The sequence below is a fragment of the Pelodiscus sinensis genome, unplaced genomic scaffold (genome assembly GCF_049634645.1).
Source record: "Pelodiscus sinensis isolate JC-2024 unplaced genomic scaffold, ASM4963464v1 ctg115, whole genome shotgun sequence".
In the NCBI taxonomy this organism is placed as follows: Eukaryota; Metazoa; Chordata; order Testudines; family Trionychidae; genus Pelodiscus; species Pelodiscus sinensis.
In genome coordinates this window covers 30,001-47,923 of record NW_027465943.1, presented here as the reverse complement: position 1 = coordinate 47,923, position 17,923 = coordinate 30,001, and the positions used below count along the sequence as shown (strand labels likewise).

Sequence of the window (17,923 nt, the reverse complement as noted above, 5' to 3'; positions counted from 1 at the left end):
AGGTGGGGGATGGGTTATAACCTCTCCCCTGTGTGAAGGGGGGATGAGGGGGCACAGGGAGCACTGGGGTGTGTGAGGGGAGGTGGGGGATGGGTTATAACCTCTCCCCTGTGTAAGGGGGGCTGGGGGGCACAGGGAGCACTGGGGTGTGTGAGGGGAGGTGGGGGATGGGTTATAGCCTCTCCCCTGTGTAAGCGGGGGTTGGGGGGCACAGGGAACACTGGGGTGTGTGAGGGGAGGTGGGGGATGGGTTATAACCTCTCCCCTGTGTAAGGGGGGATGAGGGGGCACAGGGAGCACTGGGGTGTGTGAGGGGAGGTGGGGGATGGGTTATAACCTCTCCCCTGTGTAAGAGGGGCTGGGGGGCACAGGGAGCACTGGGGTGTCTGAGGGGAGGTGGGGGATGGGTTATAACCTCTCCCCTGTGTGAAGGGGGGATGAGGGGGCACAGGGAGCACTGGGGTGTGTGAGGGGAGGTGGGGGGATGGGTTATAGCCTCTTCCCTGTGTAAGGGGGGTTGGGGGGCACAGGGAGCACTGGGGGGTGTGAGGGGAGGTGGGGGATGGGTTATAACCTCTCTCCTGTGTAAGGGTGGCTGGGGGGCACAGGGAGCACTGGGGTGTCTGAGGGGAGGTGGGGGATGGGTTATAACCTCTCTCCTGTGTAAGGGGGGCTGGGGGGGCACAGGGAGCACTGGGGTGTGTGAGGGGAGGTGGGGGATGGGTTATAACCTCTCCCCTGTGTGAAGGGGGGATGAGGGGGCACAGGGAGCACTGGGGTGTGTGAGGGGAGGTGGGGGATGGGTTATAACCTCTCCCCTGTGTGAAGGGGGGATGAGGGGGCACAGGGAGCACTGGGGTGTGTGAGGGGAGGTGGGGGATGGGTTATAACCTCTCTCCTGTGTAAGGGGGGATGAGGGGGCACAGGGAGCACTGGGGTGTCTGAGGGGAGGTGGGGGATGGGTTATAACCTCTCTCCTGTGTGAGGGGGGTTGGGGGGCACAGGGAACACTGGGGTGCCTGAGGGGAGGTGGGGGATGGGTTATAACCTCTCTCCTGTGTAAGGGGGGATGAGGGGGCACAGGGAGCACTGGGGTGTGTGAGGGGAGGTGGGGGATGGGTTATAACCTCTCTCCTGTGTAAGGGGGGCTGGGGGGGCACAGGGAGCACTGGGGTGTGTGAGGGGAGGTGGGGGATGGGTTATAACCTCTCCCCTGTGTAAGGGGGGCTGGGGGGGCACAGGGAGCACTGGGGTGTGTGAGGGGAGGTGGGGGATGGGTTATAACCTCTCTCCTGTGTAAGGGGGGCTGGGGGGGCACAGGGAGCACTGGGGTGTGTGAGGGGAGGGGGGGATGGGTTATAACCTCTCTCCTGTGTAAGGGGGGCTGGGGGGGCACAGGGAGCACTGGGGTGTGTGAGGGGAGGTGGGGGATAGGTTATAGCCTCCCCCCGGCCAGTGTCAGGGAAGACGTGGGTGGGCGCGGCGGCGGGCGGGGCCGGTACCTGGAACACCTCCTCGTCCAGGATGCGGGTGCCGAAGACGGTGATGCCGCGGGTGTCAATCACCGGGCGGGGCCCCCTGGGCAGCGGCCGCGTCACCTTCTTCTTACAGTCCAGGATGAGAGTCACCGACTGCTTGTGCACGCTCAGCGCCAGCCGGTGCCACCTGGGGACACGGACACACCGATGGGAGGGGGCAGGACACAGGCGCGGGGGGAGGGGCAGGACAGGCGGATGTGAGGGCTGGAGGGTGGTCGAGGGGGGCTGTGTGCTGCAGCACAGATGCCCTGGAAGGTAAGGTCTCAGGAGTGGGGGCCGGCGGGTACCCACTTGCATCCGCTGCGTGTGTGTCCCAGCAGAGCCGGGGGCCCTGGGGGGGGTGGGAGTCAGGGGCCGGCGGGTACCCACTTGCATCCGCCGCGTGTGTGTCCCAGCAGAGCCGGCGGCCCTGGGGGGGTGGGAGTCAGGGGCCGGCGGGTACCCACTTGCATCCGCCGCGTGTGTGTCCCAGCAGAGCCGGCGGCCCTGGGGGGGGTGGGAGTCAGGGGCCGGCGGGTACCCACTTGCATCCGCCGCGTGTGTGTCCCAGCAGAGCCGGCGGCCCTGGGGGGGGTGGGAGTCAGGGGCCGGCGGGTACCCACTTGCATCCGCCGCGTGTGTGTCCCAGCAGAGCCGGCGGCCCTGGGGGGGGGTGGGAGTCAGGGGCCGGCGGGTACCCACTTGCCGTCAGCGATGTCGATGCCCCGGAAGAGCGGGTAATCCTCGGGGGCAGGCCGGCCGCTCTGGTCCTCGTAGAGGAAGACGGGCGAGCGCCCCAGCTCCACACCCAGCTGCTGCGTGCCCTGCTGGTTGTAGATGGACAGCAGGAACGCCTGGGTCCCCGCCTTGGGCTTCACCAGGGCCATGATGGAGAAATCCTCCGGGAACTTCCCTGCGAGACAGGAGGGGCTGTGGGACCAGGCGGAGGGAAGGGGTCGGGGGGCAGGCTGGGCGCTCAGGAGGTCACCCAGGGGAGTCAGGTGCCGCCCAGCTAATTAGCAGAGCATCCCCAGCCGGCGGCAGGTGTTCCTACTGATAGTGCACGTCTTCACTGGCCTTGGTGCACAGAACAAAATGTATTCCACACGCAGATGGAGAAGATTAGAGGGAACATTGGGGTCGGGGCTCAAGAGGAAACTGGGGGTCGGAGTTCAGAAGGCAGGACACTAGGGGTCAGGGCTCAGGAGGACACTGGGGGTTGGGGCTCAGGAGGCAGGACACTGGGGGTCAGGGCTCAGGAGGGCACTGAGGGTCGGGGTTCAGGAGGACAAAGGGGGTCGGGGCTCAGGAGGCAGGACACTGGGGTCAGGGCTCAGGAGGACACTGGGGGTTGGGGTTCAGGAGGCAGGACACTGGGGGTCAGGGCTCAGGAGGACACTGGGTGTCGGGGCTCAGGAGGACACTGGGGGGTCGGGGTTCAGGAGGGCAGGACACTGGGGGTCGGGGTTCAGGAGGACACTGGGGGTCAGGGCTCAGGAGGACACTGGGGGTCGGGGTTCAGGAGGCAGGACACTGGGGGTCGGGGCTCAGGAGGACACTGGGGGTCAGGGTTCAGGAGGCAGGACACTGAGGGTCGGGGTTCAGGAGGCAGGACACTGGGGGTCGGGGTTCAGGAGGACACTGGGGGGTCAGGGCTCAGGAGGACACTGGGGATTGGGGTTCAGGAGGCAGGACACTGGGGGTCAGGGGTTCAGGAGGACACTGGGGGGTCAGGGTTCAGGAGGCAGGACACTGAGGGTCGGGGCTCAGGAGGACACTGGGGGTCAGGGTTCAGGAGACAGGACACTGGGGGTCGGGGTTCAGGAGGACACTGGGGGTCAGGGCTCAGGAGGCAGGACACTGAGGGTCGGGGCTCAGGAGGACACTGGGGTCGGGGCTCAGGAGGACACTGGGGTCAGGGTTCAGGAGGCAGGACACTGGGGGTCGGGGTTCAGGAGGACACTGGGGGTCAGGGCTCAGGAGGACACTGGGGATTGGGGTTCAGGAGGCAGGACACTGGGGGGTCAGGGTTCAGGAGGACACTGGGGGTCAGGGGTTCAGGAGGCAGGACACTGAGGGTCGGGGCTCAGGAGGACACTGGGGGTCAGGGTTCAGGAGGCAGGACACTGGGGGTCGGGGTTCAGGAGGACACTGGGGGTCGGGGCTCAGGAGGACACTGGGGATTGGGGTTCAGGAGGCAGGACACTGGGGGTCAGGGTTCAGGAGGACACTGGGGGTCAGGGTTCAGGAGGCAGGACACTGAGGGTCGGGGCTCAGGAGGACACTGGGGGTCAGGGTTCAGGAGGACACTGGGGGTCAGGGTTCAGGAGGCAGGACACTGAGGGTCGGGGCTCAGGAGGACACTGGGGGTCAGGGTTCAGGAGGCAGGACACTGGGGGTCGGGGTTCAGGAGGACACTGGGGGGTCGGGGCTCAGGAGGACACTGGGGATTGGGGTTCAGGAGGCAGGACACTGGGGGTCAGGGTTCAGGAGGACACTGGGGGTCAGGGTTCAGGAGGCAGGACACTGAGGGTCGGGGCTCAGGAGGACACTGGGGGTCAGGGTTCAGGAGGACACTGGGGGGTCAGGGTTCAGGAGGCAGGACACTGAGGGTCGGGGCTCAGGAGGACACTGGGGGTCAGGGTTCAGGAGGCAGGACACTGGGGGTCGGGGTTCAGGAGGACACTGGGGGCCGGGGCTCAGGAGGCAGGACACTGGGGTGCAGGGAGATCCCAAGGGGGCGTGGGAATATTTCACTAGGACACTGGTGAGTGCAAGAATGATCCACTAGGGCCATGGGGGGGCGGGCTGAGGAAGGATCCACTGGAAATGGGGGGGGGTGGACATCCCAAGGGGGTATGAGAACATTCCACTCAGGAGGAATGTTCCACTGAATGAACCATCAGGGGAGTTGTGGGAACATTTCAAAGGGGTTGTGGGAATGTTCCACTAGGTACACAGAAGCCACAGGAATGTTCCACTAGAGATATGGGTGGGTGCGGGAGCATTCCAAGGGGGGCACAGGAATGTTCCACTGTAGGGGCTCAGGAATGTTCCACTAAGGACATGGGAGGTGTGGGAACACTGCAAGGGGGGCGCGGGAATGTTCCATCGGGGGCCCCATGGGAACATTCCACTAATGACACGGGAGGTGTGGGAAGATTTCGAGGGGGCGCGGGAATGTTCCACGGGGGGGAGGGCCGTGGGAACATTCCACTAATGACACAGGAGGTGTGGGAAGATTTCGAGGGGGCGCGGGAATGTTCCACGGGGGGGGAGGGCCGTGGGAACATTCCACTAATGACACGGGAGGTGTGGGAAGATTTCGAGGGGGCTCAGGAATGTTCCACTAAGGACATGGGAGGTGTGGGAACACTGCAAGGGGGGCGCGGGAATGTTCCATCGGGGGGCCCCATGGGAACATTCCACTAATGACACGGGAGGTGTGGGAAGATTTCGAGGGGGCGCGGGAATGTTCCACGGGGGGGAGGGCCGTGGGAACATTCCACTAATGACACGGGAGGTGTGGGAAGATTTCGAGGGGGCTCAGGAATGTTCCACTAAGGACATGGGAGGTGTGGGAACACTGCAAGGGGGCGCGGGAATGTTCCATCGGGGGCCCCATGGGAACATTCCACTAATGACACGGGAGGTGTGGGACGATTTCAAGAGGGCGCGGGAATGTTCCATGGGGGGGGGCCGCAGGAACATTCTACTAATGACACGGGAGGTGTGGGAGCACTGCGAGGGGCGGGGGAATGTTCCATGGGGGGAGGGGGGGAGCACTGCGAGGGGCGTGGGAATGTTCCATGGGCGGGAGGGGGGGAGCACTGCGAGGGGCGCGGGAATGTTCCATGGGGGGAGGGGGGGAGCACTGCGAGGGGCGTGGGAATGTTCCATGGGGGGGAGGGGGGGAGCACTGCGAGGGGCGCGGGAATGTTCCATGGGGGGAGGGGGGAGCACTGCGAGGGGCGTGGGAATGTTCCATGGGGGGGAGGGGGGGAGCACTGCGAGGGGCGCGGGAATGTTCCATGGGCGGGAGGGGGGAGCACTGCGAGGGGCACGGGAATGTTCCATGGGGGGAGGGGGGGAGCACTGCGAGGGGCGTGGGAATGTTCCATGGGGGGAGGGGGGAGCACTGCGAGGGACGCGGGAATGTTCCATGGGCGGGAGGGGGGGCACTGCAAGGGGCGCGGGAATGTTCCATGGGGGGGGAGGGGGGAGCACTGCGAGGGGCGCGGGAATGTTCCATGGGGGGAGGGGGGGAGCACTGCGAGGGGCGTGGGAATGTTCCATGGGGGGGAGGGGGGGAGCACTGCGAGGGGCGCGGGAATGTTCCATGGGGGGGAGGGGGGGAGCACTGCGAGGGACGCGGGAATGTTCCATGGGCGGGAGGGGGGGCACTGCAAGGGGCGCGGGAATGTTCCATGGGGGGGAGGGGGGGAGCACTGCGAGGGGGCGCGGGAATGTTCCATGGGGGGGAGGGGGGAGCACTGCGAGGGGCGCGGGAATGTTCCATGGGGGGGAGGGGGGGAGCACTGCGAGGGGCGCGGGAATGTTCCATGGGGGGGAGGGGGGAGCACTGCGAGGGGCGCGGGAATGTTCCATGGGCGGGAGGGGGAGGAGCACTGCGAGGGGCGCGGGAATTGTTCCATGGGGGGGGAGGGGGGGGAGCACTGCGAGGGGCGCGGGAATGTTCCATGGGGGGGAGGGGGGGAGCACTGCGAGGGGGCGCGGGAATGTTCCATGGGGGGGAGGGTGAGAGCACTGCGAGGGGCGTGGGAATGTTCCATGGGCGGGAGGGGGGAGCACTGCGAGGGGCGTGGGAATGTTCCATGGGGGGGAGGGGGGAGCACTGCGAGGGGCGTGGGAATGTTCCATGGGGGGGAGAGGGGGGAGCACTGCGAGGGGCGCGGGAATGTTCCATGGGGGGGAAGGGGGGGAGCACTGCGAGGGGTGTGGGAATGTTCCATGGGGGGGAGGGGGGAGCACTGCGAGGGGCGCGGAAATGTTCCATGGGGGGAAGGGGGGGGAGCACTGCGAGGGGCGCGGGAATGTTCCATGGGGGGGAGGGGGGGAGCACTGCGAGGGGCGCGGGAATGTTCCATGGGGGGGAAGGGGGAGCACTGCGAGGGGGCGCGGGAATGTTCCATGGGGGGGAGGGGGGAGCACTGCGAGGGGCGTGGGAATGTTCCATGGGGGGGAGGGGGGAGCACTGCGAGGGGCGCGGGAATGTTCCATGGGGGGGAGGGGGGGGAGGCACTGCGAGGGGCGTGGGAATGTTCCATGGGGGAGAGGGGGGAGCACTGCGAGGGGCGCGGGAATGTTCCATGGGGGGGGAAGGGGGGGAGCACTGCGAGGGGGCGCGGGAATGTTCCATGGGGGGAGGGAGGGGGGAGCACTGCGAGGGGCGCGGGAATGTTCCATGGGGGAGAGGGGGGAGCACTGCGAGGGGGCGCGGGAATGTTCCATGGGGGGGGAAGGGGGGGGAGCACTGCGAGGGGCGCGGGAATGTTCCATGGGGGGGAGGGGGGAGCACTGCGAGGGGCGCGGGGGCAGGACCAGGCTGCGCGTTGGGGGCGTGGGGCCGTGGGCCGGAGGCAAGGAGGCTGGGGGGGCCCAGCCTCCACGCAGGGGCCCGGTACCTGAGAAGAGCTGCCGGGTGGGGGCGCTGATCTGCGCCCTGCCGGGATATCCTGTAGGCCCGTACGGCCCGTCGGCCCCGAGCCTGCCCGCCTGGCAGAGCAGAGCCCCGTCGTCTTCTCACACCGTCCGGCTGGGCCTGGAGCTGCAGCGCCTTCAGCACGTCCACCGGCTCTGCTGCGGGCAGATGCGGGGGGGGGGGGGGGGGGGTCAGAGCTCTGCAAACAGCCCTGCCCCCCCGACGGGGGCCCCTCCAGCCCCCCTCCCCCCACTACAGGGGCCACACGACCTCCCTCCTGCAGCTATCAGGGTCCCCCTCTTCCAGCCGTGGCTCCTATTCCCCTCCCAGCCAGCCCCCTCCCCATGAGAGGCCTTCTCCTGGGGGGCTTGTCCGGGATGCCGTGGAGGAAGGCCTGGCTGCAGGGAAGTGGGTGTCTGGGCACTGGAGGCTGCTGGGGGCTCAGGGCAGGCAGACGGGCAGGGCTGGGGTGGGGGTTAGGGGATCCCCCCAAGTGCGCTGGCGAGCTCTATCCGAATTCCAATCTCCCCTCCCGGGACGCTCACAGAGACCGGCCCTTTCAGGCCCCATCAACAGGGTCTTTGTTCCCAGCCGGCAGGGGAGGGGATGTGGAGGGGTCCGGGGGAAAACACACGCACGGCTTGGGCACATACACAGCGCACGTGCACACACACACACAGCGCGCACACACAGCTTGGGTGCACACACGGTGCACACGCACACATAGCACGCACATGGCTTGGGCACACACACAATGCACGTTCACACACGGTACACGCACACGCATAGCTTGGGCACACACACAGCGCACGTGCACACACACACACAGCGCTGCGCACACAGCTTGGGTGCAGACACAGTGCACACGCACACATAGCACGCACATGGCTTGGGCACACACACAATGCACGTTCACACACGGTACACGCACACGCATAGCTTGGGCACACACACAGCGCACGTGCACATATGGCACATGCACAGCTTGGGCACGCACACAATGCATTTGCATACATGGCACACACATGCATGGCTTGGACACACGACGCGGCACACCACACGCACAGCTTGTGCACATGCATGGTGCATGCACACGCACAGCAGGAGGAGGAACACGAGTCACCCACACACCCCTTCTCACCCCCCCTCCCTGCACATGGCCTTTGCTGCCAAACATCCCCCCTTCCCTCACAGCCCACCTGGCCCAGTTCCCTGTCACACACGCAGGCCAACCTGCCTGTGCACACGTGCCCCGCAGCACGCACTGGTTCTCATGCACACGCACCATTTCACCAGGGTCTAGTCACCCTCAGGGCACCTCACCACTACGGGAACCACCACGCATCACAACGCACCCTCCCCGTGTCAGTCACCACGAGGCCTCCAGTCACACCCACCACGAGGCACAATCACCAGCCACAACTCGCCCGCAGGCTCACCAGTGCCACGATTACAACACACCCTGCTCCCCAGGCACACGCAGCCTGGTCCAGCGTCAAACACGTCTGGGGCGCAGTCACAAGTGCACCCCGTTATACAATGGTTCCCAGACTGACTCCCCCCCGGTGCCCAGCCCCCCCAGAACTCCCAGACTGACTCCCCCCCGGTGCCCAGCCCCCCCAGAACTCCCAGACTGACTCCCCCCCGGTGCCCAGCCCCCCCAGAACTCCCAGGACTGACTCCCCTCTGGTGCCCAGCCCCCCCAGAACTCCCAGACTGACTCCCCCCCGGTGCCCAGCCCCCCCCAGAGCTCCCAGACTGACTCCCCCCCGGTGCCCAGCCCCCCCAGAACTCCCAGACTGACTCCCCCCCGGTGCCCAGCGCCCCCAGAACTCCCAGACTGACACGCCCCCCCGGTGCCCAGCCCCCCCAGAACTCCCAGACTGACTCCCCCCCGGTGCCCAGCCCCCCCAGAACTCCCAGACTGACACGCCCCCCCCCGGTGCCCAGCCCCCCCAGAGCTCCCAGACTGACTCCCCCCCGGTGCCCAGCGCCCCCAGAACTCCCAGACTGACACGCCCCCCGGTGCCCAGCCCCCCCAGAACTCCCAGACTGACTCCCCCCCGGTGCCCAGCGCCCCCAGAACTCCCAGACTGACTCCCCCCCGGTGCCCAGCCCCCCCAGAACTCCCAGACTGACTCCCCCCCGGTGCCCAGCCCCCCCAGAGCTCCCAGACTGACACGCCCCCCCGGTGCCCAGCCCCCCCCAGAACTCCCAGACTGACTCCCCTCCGGTGCCCAGCCCCCCCAGAACTCCCAGACTGACTCCCCCCTGGTGCCCAGCCCCCCCAGAACTCCCAGACTGACACGCCCCCCGGTGCCCAGCCCCCCCAGAACTCCCAGACTGACTCCCCCCCGGTGCCCAGCCCCCCCAGAACTCCCAGACTGACTCCCCCCCCGGTGCCCAGCCCCCCCAGGCCCCCCCAGAGCTCCCAGACTGACACGCCCCCCGGTGCCCAGCCCCCCCAGAACTCCCAGACTGACACGCCCCCCCGGTGCCCAGCCCCCCCAGAACTCCCAGACTGACACGCCCCCCGGTGCCCAGCCCCCCCAGAACTCCCAGACTGACTCGCCCCCCCAGTGCCCAGCCCCCCCACTCCCAGACTGACACCCCCCAGACTGACATGCCCCCCCAGAACTCCCAGACTGACACATCCCCCAGTGCCCAGCCCCCCCCAGACTGACACACTCCCCCTTTACCCAGCCCCCCCAGACTGATATGCCCCCCCAGAACTCCCAGACTGATGCCCCCCAGTGCCCAGCCCCCCCACTCCCAGACTGACGCCCTCCCCCGGTGCCCAGCCACCCCCCCAGACTGACACACTCCCCCGGTGCCCAGCCCCCCACACACACTGACACGCCTGCTCCCCAGTGCCCAGCCCCCCACTCCCAGACTGACTCGCACCCCCCCATACCTGAGCCCCCCCGCTCCCAGAATCCTCCGCGCTGTTTGTTCCGCTCTGCACAATAACAAGTCTGCAGAAACCATCAGGCCCCCCCCGCCCCGGGCTCCTGGCCTTAGGCCCCTCGGAGGGAACCCCCCCCCGTACGGGACACTGGCCACAAGGGGCCCCACCGACAGGGGCTGCTGGAGCCGGGCCAGGGCTCAGGGGAGGCTGTGGGCTGGCTCCCAGTCCCCGCCTGCCTGTCCCCCACCTCCGTTCCCCCACTCCCGTTTTCCATCCCGGCCCGGCCTGGGTTTCTCATCACTCCCCCGTGTGCGGCCCTCCCTGTGGCGTCTGGTATGCATTATTGTCTCCAGCTCAGGGCACTGTCAGGGGAAGCGCGCAGCACTGAGAGAGCTCCCCTACGGGCACTGCTCCAGGGACATTCGCAGCACTGGGGTCCCTGGCTGGGGGCACTGTCGTGAGGAAGCTCACAGCACTGGGGTCCCTGGCTGGGGGCACTGTCGTGAGGAAGCTCATAAGCACCGGGGTCCCTGGCTGGGGGCACTGTCATGAGGAAGCTCACAGCACTGGGGTCCCAGGCTGGGGGCACTGTCATGAGGAAGCTCACAGCACCGGGGTCCCCGGCTGGGGGCACTGTCGTGAGGAAGCTCACAGCACCGGGGTCCCTGGCTGGGGGCACTGTCATGAGGAAGCTCACAGCACCGGGGGTCCCTGGCTGGGGGCACTGTCATGAGGAAGCTCACAGCACCGGGGTCCCTGGCTGGGGGCACTGTCATGAGGAAGCTCACAGCACCGGGGTCCTGGCTGGGGGGCACTGTCATGAGGAAGCTCACAGCACCGGGGGTCCCTGGCTGGGGGCACTGTCGTGAGGAAGCTCGCAGCACCGGGGTCCCCGGCTGGGGGCACTGTCGTGAGGAAGCTCGCAGCACCGGGGTCCCCGGCTGGGGCACTGTCATGAGGAAGCTCACAGCACCGGGGTCCCCGGCTGGGGGCACTGTCGTGAGGAAGCTCACAGCACCGGGGTCCCCGGCTGGGGGCACTGTCGTGAGGAAGCTCGCAGCAGCGGAGAGCTGGCAGGGGAGGGGCACGCTAGCCCCTGGCAGGAAGGGTCCAAGCTGCCCCACACACACACTCCCAGGGCGGGGGGCATGTGGGAGCCACATCCCCAGCCCAGCCACGCCCGGCACACAGACCCCGTCCTCCGGCGGCCAAGCGGGTGCGGAAAAGCCATTAGCCGGCTCCGCTCCCGGGAGAGGGATGGGGGGGCACTGGGGGGCCTGGGTTCAAGGAGGAGACACTGGAGGATCCGGGCCCACCCTCAAGGGGGATGGGGAAGGGGGAGAAAAGGGGAGGAGCTGGGGGGCAGGGGGAGGGGGTAGCTCAGATGGAGGAGGGGCAGGAGGAGGAGGGTTTAGAGGGGGTTGGGGGAGTGGGAGGAGTCAGACAGGAGAGGTCACAAGTGGAGCAGAAGGGAGGGGGAAGTGGGGGGGTGGGGTGGGGCAGAGGGGAAGTGGGGCAGGGGAGCAGAGGGAAGGGAATTGGGGTGGAGGGGGCAGAGGGGAAGTGGGGGCAGGGGAGCAGAGGGAGGGGAAATGGGGGTGGAGTGGGGCAGAGGGGAAGTGGGGGCAGGGGAGCAGAGGAGGGGAAATGGGGGGTGGAGTGGCGCAGAGGGGAAGTGGGGCAGGGGAGCAGAGGGAGGGGAAGTGGGGGGGTGGAGTGGGGGCAGAGGGGAAGTGGGGCAGGAGAGCAGAGGGAAGGGAAGTGGGGTGGAGTGGGCAGAGGGGAAGTGGGGCAGGGGAGCAGAGGGAAGGGAAGTGGGGTGGAGTGGGGCAGAGGGGAAGTGGGGCAGGGGAGCAGAGGGAGGGGAAGTGGGGTGGAGTGGGGCAGAGGGGAAGTGGGGCAGGGGAGCAGAGGGAAGGAAGTGGGGTGGAGTGGGGCAGAGGGGAAGTGGGGCAGGGGAGCAGAGGGAGGGGAAGTGGGGGGGTGGAGTGGGGCAGAGGGGAAGTGGGGCAGGGGAGCAGAGGGAAGGGAAGTGGGGTGGAGTGGGGCAGAGGGGAAGTGGGGCAGGGGAGCAGAGGGAAGGGAAGTGGGGTGGAGTGGGGCAGAGGGGAAGTGGGGCAGGGGAGCAGAGGGAAGGGAAGTGGGGGGCGGCGGAGGGAGGGGGGCACCCGGCAGCAGAGAATGGCCCTTTACACAACTCAGTGCCTCTATCTGACCCACAGGCTCCCAGGACAGAGGCGGGGGGGAGGGGACCCAATGGGTGACGTGACCCCTTGCCCCCCCCATAGCCCCCGCAGCTGCCCTGGCCCCGCTGCAGCCTTGGCTGGGATGGGACACACTGGCCGCCAGAGGCAGGGACCGGCCAGGGCCAGCAGCCAGCGCCTGCCTGGGAAAGCGCTCGGCTCCCCGGCTTGTGCAGCCCCACAGCAGGATGGGGGGCAGGGCCCTCCCTGTTCTAGAGGCAGGCAGGAGGGTTTCCCCAAAGCAGCTGGCACAGAGCAGCCACGGCCCCGCGCCTGCCACCAGCCAGGGTCCGAGTGTGTCCGTCTGTCCTGGCCCCAGGGAATAGGGCAGACAGTGTGACCCAGGGGGCAGGGCAGACAGACAGACAGACACTGTGATCTGGTGGAGAGGACAAGCAGCCACAGCAGGAACTGGTGACCGACAGGGCCTGGGGATGAGCAGACAGACGGTGATCTGGCAGGGGACAGACGGACGTGCCAGGGCCTGGGGACGAGCAGACAGACGGTGATCTGGCAGGGGACAGACGGACGTGCCAGGGCCCGGGGGACGAGCAGACAGACGGTGATCTGGCAGGGGACAGACGGACGTGCCAGGGCCGGGGACGAGCAGACAGACAGTGATCTGGCAGGGGACAGACGGACGTGCCAGGGCCCGGGGACGAGCAGACAGATGGTGATTTGGCAGGGGACAGACGGACGTGCCAGGGCCTGGGACGAGCAGACAGACGGTGATCTGGCAGGGGACAGACGGACGTGCCAGGGCCGGGGACGAGCAGACAGACAGTGATCTGGCAGGGGACAGACGGACGTGCCAGGGCCCGGGGACGAGCAGACAGACAGTGATCTGGCAGGGGACAGACGGACGTGCCAGGGCCCGGGATGAGCAGACAGACGGTGATCTGGCAGGGGACAGACGGACGTGCCAGGGCCCGGGGACGAGCAGACAGACAGTGATCTGGCAGGGGACAGACGGACGTGCCAGGGCCCGGGATGAGCAGACAGACGGTGATCTGGCAGGGGACAGACGGACGTGCTAGGGCCCGGGATGAGCAGACAGACAGTGATCTGGCAGGGGACAGACAGACGTGCTAGGGCCCGGGGACGAGCAGACAGACAGTGATCTGGCAGGGGACAGACGGACGTGCCAGGGCCCGGGATGAGCAGACAGACAGTGATCTGGCAGGGGACAGACGGACGTGCCAGGGCCCGGGATGAGCAGACAGACGGTGATCTGGCAGGGGACAGACAGACGTGCTAGGGCCCGGGGATGAGCAGACAGACAAACGGTGATCTGGCAGGGGACAGACGGACGTGCCAGGGCCCGGGATGAGCAGACAGACAGACAGTGATCTGGCAGGGGACAGACGGACGTGTTAGGGCCCGGGAGGAGCAGACAGACAGACAGTGATCTGGCAGGGGACAGACGGACGTGCCAGGGCCCGGGGACGAGCAGACAGACAGACGGTGATCTGGCAGGGGACAGACGGACGTGCCAGGGCCCGGGGATGAGCAGACAGACAGACGGTGATCTGGCAGGGGACAGACGGACGTGCCAGGGCCCGGGATGAGCAGAGAGACAGACGGTGATCTGGCAGGGGACAGACGGACGTGTTAGGGCCCGGGATGAGCAGACAGACAGACAGTGATCTGGCAGGGGACAGACGGACGTGCCAGGGCCCGGGATGAGCAGAGAGACAGACAGTGATCTGGCAGGGGACAGACGGACGTGCCAGGGCCCGGGAGGAGCAGACAGACGGTGATCTGGCAGGGGACAGACGGACGTGCCAGGGCCCGGGGACGAGCAGACAGACAGTGATCTGGCAGGGGGCAGACGGACGTGCCAGGGCCCGGGGACGAGCAGACAGACGGTGATCTGGCAGGGGACAGACAGACGTGCTAGGGCCCGGGAGGAGCAGACAGACAGTGATCTGGCAGGGGACAGACGGACGTGCCAGGGCCCGGGAGGAGCAGACAGACGGTGATCTGGCAGGGGACAGACGGACGTGCCAGGGCCCGGGGACGAGCAGACAGACAGTGATCTGGCAGGGGACAGACGGACGTGCCAGGGCCCGGGGACGAGCAGACAGACGGTGATCTGGCAGGGGACAGACGGACGTGCCAGGGCCCGGGGATGAGCAGACAGACGGTGATCTGGCAGGGGGCAGACGGACGTGCCAGGGCCCGGGATGAGCAGACAGACAGACGGTGATCTGGCAGGGACAGACGGACGTGCCAGGGCCCGGGGATGAGCAGACAGACAGACGGTGATCTGGCAGGGGACAGACGGACGTGCCAGGGCCCGGGGACGAGCAGACAGACAGTGATCTGGCAGGGGACAGACGGACGTGCCAGGGCCCGGGGATGAGCAGACAGACAGACGGTGATCTGGCAGGGGACAGACGGACGTGCCAGGGCCCGGGGACGAGCAGACAGACAGTGATCTGGCAGGGGACAGACGGACGTGCCAGGGCCCGGGGATGAGCAGACAGACGGTGATCTGGCAGGGGACAGACGGACGTGCCAGGGCCCGGGGACGAGCAGACAGACAGTGATCTGGCAGGGGACAGACGGACGTGCCAGGGCCCGGGAGGAGCAGACAGACAGTGATCTGGCAGGGGGCAGACGGACGTGCCAGGGCCCGGGAGGAGCAGACAGACAGTGATCTGGCAGGGGACAGACGGACGTGCTAGGGCCCGGGATGAGCAGACAGACAGACGGTGATCTGGCAGGGGACAGACGGACGTGCCAGGGCCCGGGATGAGCAGACAGACAGACAGTGATCTGGCAGGGGGCAGACGGACGTGCCAGGGCCCGGGATGAGCAGACAGACAGACAGTGATCTGGCAGGGGACAGACGGACGTGCCAGGGCCCGGGATGAGCAGACAGACAGACAGTGATCTGGCAGGGGACAGACGGACGTGCCAGGGCCCGGGAGGAGCAGACAGACGGTGATCTGGCAGGGGACAGACAGACGTGCCAGGGCCCGGGAGGAGCAGACAGACGGTGATCTGGCAGGGGACAGACGGACGTGCCAGGGCCCGGGATGAGCAGACAGACAGACAGTGATCTGGCAGGGGACAGACGGACGTGCCAGGGCCCGGGATGAGCAGACAGACAGACAGTGATCTGGCAGGGGACAGACGGACGTGCCAGGGCCCGGGAGGAGCAGACAGACGGTGATCTGGCAGGGGACAGACGGACGTGCCAGGGCCCGGGATGAGCAGACAGACGGTGATCTGGCAGGGGACAGACGGACGTGCCAGGGCCCGGGATGAGCAGACAGACAGTGATCTGGCAGGGGACAGACGGACGTGCCAGGGCCCGGGATGAGCAGACAGACAGACGGTGATCTGGCAGGGGACAGACGGACGTGCCAGGGCCCGGGATGAGCAGACAGACAGACAGTGATCTGGCAGGGGACAGACGGACGTGCCAGGGCCCGGGATGAGCAGACAGACAGACAGTGATCTGGCAGGGGACAGACGGACGTGCCAGGGCCCGGGATGAGCAGACAGACAGACAGTGATCTGGCAGGGGACAGACGGACATGCCAGGGCCCGGGATGAGCAGACAGACAGACAGTGATCTGGCAGGGGACAGACGGACGTGCCAGGGCCCGGGGATGAGCAGACAGACAGACGGTGATCTGGCAGGGGTCAGACGGACGTGCCAGGGCCCGGGGATGAGCAGACAGACAGACGGTGATCTGGCAGAGGACAGACGGACGTGCCAGGGCCCGGGAGGAGCAGACAGACAGACAGTGATCTGGCAGGGGACAGACGGACGTGCCAGGGCCCGGGGATGAGCAGACAGACAGACGGTGATCTGGCAGGGGTCAGACGGACGTGCCAGGGCCCGGGGATGAGCAGACAGACAGACGGTGATCTGGCAGGGGTCAGACGGACGTGCCAGGGCCCGGGGATGAGCAGACAGACAGACGGTGATCTGGCAGGGGTCAGACGGACGTGCCAGGGCCCGGGGATGAGCAGACAGACAGACAGTGATCTGGCAGGGGGCAGACGGACGTGCCAGGGCCCGGGATGAGCAGACAGACAGACAGTGATCTGGCAGGGGACAGACGGACGTGCCAGGGCCCGGGATGAGCAGACAGACAGACGGTGATCTGGCAGGGGACAGACGGACGGTTCGGTGCTGTGCCAATGGCTCCCAGCCCCAGGCTGTGGGGGGGGGGGATGACAGGCCCCTTTCTCTGCCGCCCGCGGCCCCAGGGGTCGGAGCCAGGCAATCCTCAGCAGCAGGCAGGTCCCGCCACAGGCGGCTGGCTGGGCCCTCCGGCAGCAATGCACTGAGAGAGCCATTCATCCCGCCCTGCAGCACCACGCCACCAGCCCCGCCCCCGGCTCTATTCCGGGCTCTGGCAGGGCAGCGGGACGAGTGGTTACAGCAGGGTGGGGCTGGGAGCCAGGACTCCTGGGTTCTATTTCTGGCTCCGGGTGGAGACTAGTTGTGGGGAGCCAGGACTGCAGGCTTTATCCCGGCTCTGTGGGGGGGCAGGAGGCCTGGGTCCAAGCCCTTGAGGGGAGAGTCCTTCCCCCTGTTTGCGGCTCCCTGGGGGAAAAGCCCCGTTTGAAAGGGCCCAGAGACCCACAACTGGGGCCCGTGCCCCCCTCCCCATGGAGAGCAGCTCTTCAGCCCACTCCCACTGAAGTTCAGACCACGTACCCTTAACTCTGCCCCCACCCGCCGACCCGCAGACCCTCCCTGGGAGACCTGGGTGTGAGGGGCTGTCACTTCCACAGACCGGTGCAGGGAGGAGGGGCGGCTCTGCGAGGATCCCCCCCCCCCCGACAGCTCCCCAGCTCCTGGACTGACCCCAAGTCCAGGGGGGCTCTGAGGGGCCTAGGGGGCGGGGAGTTTACCCAAGGACGAAGGGGGAACGTGGTATCCAGGGTTAGCAATATCCCCCCACTGCTGGGCTTGGGTCGAGCCCCCGCTCCCCTGCCCCAGAGACACAGAAACCCCTCCTCCACTGCCCCCATTGCGTGGGGCCCTGCCCTCCCGTTGCCTCTGCCCCCCCCCCCCCCCGGCTGTGGCTTCCAGCCCACTGCTCCCTCCACTCCGGGCTCCCACGGAGAGGGGGCAGGGGCAGAGAGGCTGGCACCCAGCCCCCAAAGCACCCAAAGCAGGGGCATGGGGTGGACTGTCTACAAGACCCAAAGAAATGGGGCCAGGAGCTGCTATCCCCTGGAGCTGCAATGAACCGGACACCATGGGGAGGGGCCCAGGGATAGAGAAATAGAGGGGGGAGTGGGGATAGATAGATAGATAGATAGATAGATAGATAGATAGATAGATAGATAGATAGATAGATAGATAGATAGAAGGGGGAGTGGGGATAGATAGATAGATAGATAGATAGATAGATAGATAGATAGATAGATAGATAGATAGATAGATAGATAGATAGATAGATAGATAGATGGGGGAGTGGGGATAGATAGATAGATAGATAGATAGATAGATAGATAGATAGATAGATAGATAGATAGATAGATAGATAGATAGATAGATAGATAGATAGATAGATAGAAGGGGGAGTGGGGATAGATAGATAGATAGATAGATAGATAG

At 66.7% G+C, this 17,923-nt stretch overlaps 1 protein-coding gene across 1 annotated transcript in view; it reads right to left on the bottom strand.

The window, feature by feature from the left end:
* COL11A2 (collagen type XI alpha 2 chain) overlaps nt 1–17,923 on the bottom strand; it is a 102,059-nt gene that overhangs the window by 72,125 nt on the left and 12,011 nt on the right. The window contains 4 exon segments of the mRNA XM_075917109.1: nt 1,503–1,665; nt 2,220–2,430; nt 7,163–7,199; nt 7,201–7,337. Of these exon segments, the coding sequence (XP_075773224.1) occupies nt 1,503–1,665; nt 2,220–2,430; nt 7,163–7,199; nt 7,201–7,337 (548 nt within the window).